This window comes from Populus euphratica, unplaced genomic scaffold (assembly GCF_000495115.2).
Source record: "Populus euphratica unplaced genomic scaffold, PopEup_1.0 scaffold167.1, whole genome shotgun sequence".
Classification (NCBI taxonomy): domain Eukaryota; kingdom Viridiplantae; phylum Streptophyta; class Magnoliopsida; order Malpighiales; family Salicaceae; genus Populus; species Populus euphratica.
In genome coordinates this window covers 179,351-183,984 of record NW_011500052.1, presented here as the reverse complement: position 1 = coordinate 183,984, position 4,634 = coordinate 179,351, and the positions used below count along the sequence as shown (strand labels likewise).

At 34.1% G+C, this 4,634-nt stretch overlaps 1 protein-coding gene across 1 annotated transcript; it reads right to left on the bottom strand.

Moving 5' to 3' along the window:
* Nucleotides 1-1,523: 1,523 nt before the first annotated feature.
* Nucleotides 1,524-3,780, bottom strand: LOC105107716 (7-deoxyloganetic acid glucosyltransferase-like). The gene is made up of 2 exons (XM_011001747.1): nt 2,987-3,780; nt 1,524-2,557 (listed from the first exon to the last, which is right to left on the bottom strand). The coding sequence occupies exons 1-2, from the start codon at nt 3,492-3,494 to the stop codon at nt 1,605-1,607; spliced, it is 1,461 nt and encodes a 486-aa protein (XP_011000049.1). The 5' UTR covers nt 3,495-3,780; the 3' UTR covers nt 1,524-1,604.
* Nucleotides 3,781-4,634: the final 854 nt, after the last annotated feature.

The window sequence follows — 4,634 nt, the reverse complement described above, 5'->3', positions numbered from 1 at the left end:
TTACAAGATCAAAGAAGTTCAAAGATGTATTCAATAAGCTTATTTAGAGTATTTGGGTCAAAGTGAATTTCAAGGAAGCTATAACTTTAACAAGTGATTATTAAACTTTATTCTTTCTAATTTATGTGCAAGGGAGTCCTGATCAATCTAGGACATGAGCTTAATTATTTTGTAATGGTGGGCTAATTAATTTTAGTTTTAGAAGTGATTTTGAACTTATTTTTTCTAATACACAATTGTACTTTAACAAGCATATTTTTTTGACCTAACCATTAAATTGGATTAAAATTTTATCAAAAATTTTCAAAGATTTTTTTTATGTTGGGTTAAAATTTTAATGCAATCAAACATCAAGAAAGCCTGCAATAAGGTTCTGAAGTATGAATATGATTTTAATGTTATAAATATAATTATTTATTTTATATTTTAATTTTTTTTTAGATTTTGATTTCAACAATTATTATTATGTGTACAATTTTGCTTATATTTGTTTAGTTCTTTATTGAACTACTCTTACTTATCAAAGAATTAACTAACCTTTATATCATCTTTTATATTTCTCATTCACATCTCTTTATAGGTATTTGTTGGGGGTTCAATTACTTATAGTATTGGTGCATCAATATAAGTTATTGTTGTGTCAAGATCAATTCCAAGCCTGATCTTAGCTTTCCTAAAAAAAAAAAACAATTTGATTGTAGATTTCAAAATCTTTATATCCTTGAGATTTGCATCACATTTGATTTTTGGTTTGTTTTTGAATAAGGTTATGATATTCTTTTTATGACATTAGTGGACAGTTTTTTTCAACAACCTCTTGAAATGATTTTTTTTCTTAAATTTTATTTGGTGACTTTGCCGTGCATGCCAATTTAATTTTTATATGATTAAATAAAAAAATAAATTTTAAAAAAAGTTATAATACCCAACCGGGCCATGACCTGAATTACAAAATTGATGAGTTAACTTGAACTGCAAGTATAAAGATTAAAACGAGTTAACTAAAGTCAATTTAAAATATTATTATCTCATTATATAAAAAAATAAATTTAAATAACATCATCTTCAAAGAAACTTGAAATGAAACTAAGTTTTAACTTCGTTGTATTTAAACTTGTTGTGGTGATCATATTATATAAGTCAATTTTCACCTTATTTAATTTCAAACCCAAACTAGGTAAAGGGAAAATTTGCATTTATTTATTTTTATTTTTTTATTTTTATTAAATAAGTAATATAAAACAAAACAAAAATATTATTTTGTAGAAAAAATATTTATTAATAAAAAAGAAGAAATTATTATAATAAATTATTTTATTTCGATGAAAATTAAATTATTCTTAAAAAAATTATATTCATATAATTATTAATCATAAAAAAATTATTTTCATCATTTCCGTAATTAATATTTTTTTTCTATATTAAAGATCCCCTGGGAGGATTATAAATACGAGTGTTAGAATTGTCTCTTTGTAATTATCTTCAAAAGTGTACCCGGTAGGATTTTTCACACTTTCCGAGAAAATACATGAAAAACTCACCAATTTCTTTATTAACAAGCATCTAGGGACGCAAGCTCTTCAACAAACATATCATTTTAAAAGCTATTCAGCATTTGATGAAGAGACCTTCCCGGCTAAGCTCATCGATTTTATGTCTTCAATTAGCTTCTGCAAGTTGGAGTAGGAAGATCCACCTTCCTTCACGCTATCACGAGCCATCCCTGCAATTTCATCTGTCGCTTTGACAATCTCGTCACTTTCCATCAAATCCCTTACCAATTTCTCAATCACGGCCCTCTCACACTTGTCTTTCATATCAAAACCAGTCTTCCATAACTCGCTAACACACCTACTATTCACTTGTTGGTCAGCAAGCATGGGCCAACAAATCATTGGAACTCCTGCAAAAATACTCTCCAATGTGGAGTTCCATCCACTGTGAGTTAAGAACCCTCCAATGGCTGGATGGGCTAGGACCTCTTCTTGTGGAGCCCAGTCCACTATGCATCCCCTTTCCTCGGTTGCTGCTTTAAGTTCCAAAGGAACCTCACTAACACCATCTTCTCCTATGATTGAGTCAGATCTTAAGACCCAGAGGAATGGTTTCCCACTATTCACTAAACCATGCCAAAACTCCAATAGTTGATCACGGAATAGACCAACCAAGCTCCCAAAACTAACATATATTACCGATCTTGACGGATGAGAATCAAGCCACGTTATGCAGCCTCTGTCTTCTTTCCACAAGAGACCATTGAAGGAAGTTCTTGCGGAGGGGCTTTTAGCAAAGGTATCGAAGAGACCTTGTAGAGGACCAAGAGTGTAAATCTTGGAAAAGAAGGAGCCAAGTTTAGAGACCATAGAGGCTTCGAGTCCATCAAAGGTATTAAGTATGAGACCAGATGCTCGTGGCATAGCTGCAGTTTCCTTGATGAAGAACTGCAAAAGCGGATCATTAGCTTCTTTGAGCCTGCAAATGCCTGGGAGGTCTCGACACCGGAGAGTGCCTTCCAATCCAGGAATACATGTAATGGTCTTGTCCATGTCTACATCTCCTGGAATATTATTACCAACATTAACGGTTTTCTTTTAAAAAAAAAAGAATTTCATGCATGAGCTCCATATAAAGTGGGATTAAACTTTTCTTTATGTAATAAGAGCATAAACTGGAAGAAAAAAAAGTGATAATTTATTTATATTTGAGAAATTGATACTTTAATATTACTATAAATTAATTAATATGGTTTTCTGTTGATCTTCAATTGAATTATTCACACTCAACCTTGTCTATAAAAATTATTTTCTTATAGCTACCCTGTGATTTTTTCACTCACTTCCATGAACATCTTGAATCATCATCACATGTAGAAGAATTGTTTCTTAATTATGTGAGGTTGACAAATCAATTATTGATCTCAGTGGATTATAGTTGAAATTACTCATATCCGAACAATAATTAGGAGGAATAAACGAGTTTGACATACCTTGGAATGGAAATTCGCCTTCTTCAATGAGTTTTGTGAGATGGAAGTAAGTCCAAGTGCAACAAGCACTGAATGTTCTAAAAGTTATGACTGGAATTGTGAGCTCCTCGGCAATATCGATAGCAAAAGACATGATCCCGTCAGCGATAATACACGTCGGAGGCTCCCACCGGCCATTTTTTTGCCCAAGATTAACCAACAAGTTGCGAAATTCTGTCCTGGTCTCATCTCTATTAGAGATTAAAAGTTGAGAGATGCTTGAGCCGGAGCGAGGATGATCGGATGGAAGACCATCAGGGATGGACCTGAATTGAAACTTGGGGAAGCGACCGTACATGGTGGCTATGTTTGTGGAATGTTCAAGACGATCCTGAATGTGATTGGAGTTGATGAAGGTGGCTTCAAAACCAGCTTGGCTAAGAAGCTCAGCTAGCATGAGCATTGGTTTGACATGACCTTGTGCAGGGAAGGGCAGGAAGACTACATGAGGCACAACAGGCTGGTCCATGGTGGAGCTTCGATTTGGTGAGGATACAGTATTGAATTGCAATGGATATTCAAGGTCTAAGAACCATGATCCATCAATCAGTTATCTGTGCCCAAATAAGATTATTTGACGGAGATGACGAGGCTATTGTTGTGACCTGAGACCTGAGAATGGATAGAAAAAACAGCTGATGGGTGGCCTTTATTTGATTATTCTAAAACCATAACAAAGGGAGACTCGGATGAAATTAAAATATTTTTATTTTTTTACATGGAGAGAAAGACGCTGTCCATTCCAGATGATATTAACAAAAATGGGTGGCCAAAGACAAAAGAAATGGGGGTTGGGGCGAGTGTAGAATTATTGAGAAATGGACAAATTGCGGATGGAAAAGCTGAAAGAAAAAACCAAGGAGGCCAGCGATGAGTGCGGGACACAGAATAAATTAAAGGAAAAGGACAAGAATATGATGAATGATGTTTTTTAAAATACTTTTTTATTTATAAATATATTAAAATAATTTTCTAAGATAAATTAGTACATTAGAATTATTAAAAAAGCATTAAAAAAATACTAACATATTGTATTTTCATATCAAATATATTTATAAAAAAAAATTTAAAAGTAATTTCAAACACATTTACCAGCACCCTTGAAGCAAAGGAGGAGAAAACAAATTAGTCAAGAGGCCATTCACTTTGAACAAAAGGAGGCCATTCTTTTGTGCATAAAAAGGGGGGAACGGAGTGCATAATTCCATATTAAAATAAAAAGAAAAAAGAAAAAAGAAAGCTAAGCAGAAGAGGGAACCATTTTTTTAGTTGTCTTTCCTTGGCAAGTATTATTCTGAGACCATTCTTCAAGAACAAAGAGAAAAGGCGACTCTCTCCCATCTTGATTTGGTTCACCATTGACCAACACAAACCACCTTCTCTTCTGGTGACAGCCCCTTCACTGTTAAACACTTTAACTTCCCCTCTCCATCGCCACCAACCAAGGCTGATCATCACAGCCCCTTCTTCCTCTCGGTCAGCAGCAGCAACCAGGGCTGTCTCTCTCACGATCTCCCTCTCCCTTCACTGCCAAAACAAACCGGTCATCTCCCATCTTCACCACTGGAACCAGCCACCACAAGACATCCCTCAAACATCCACAAAACAG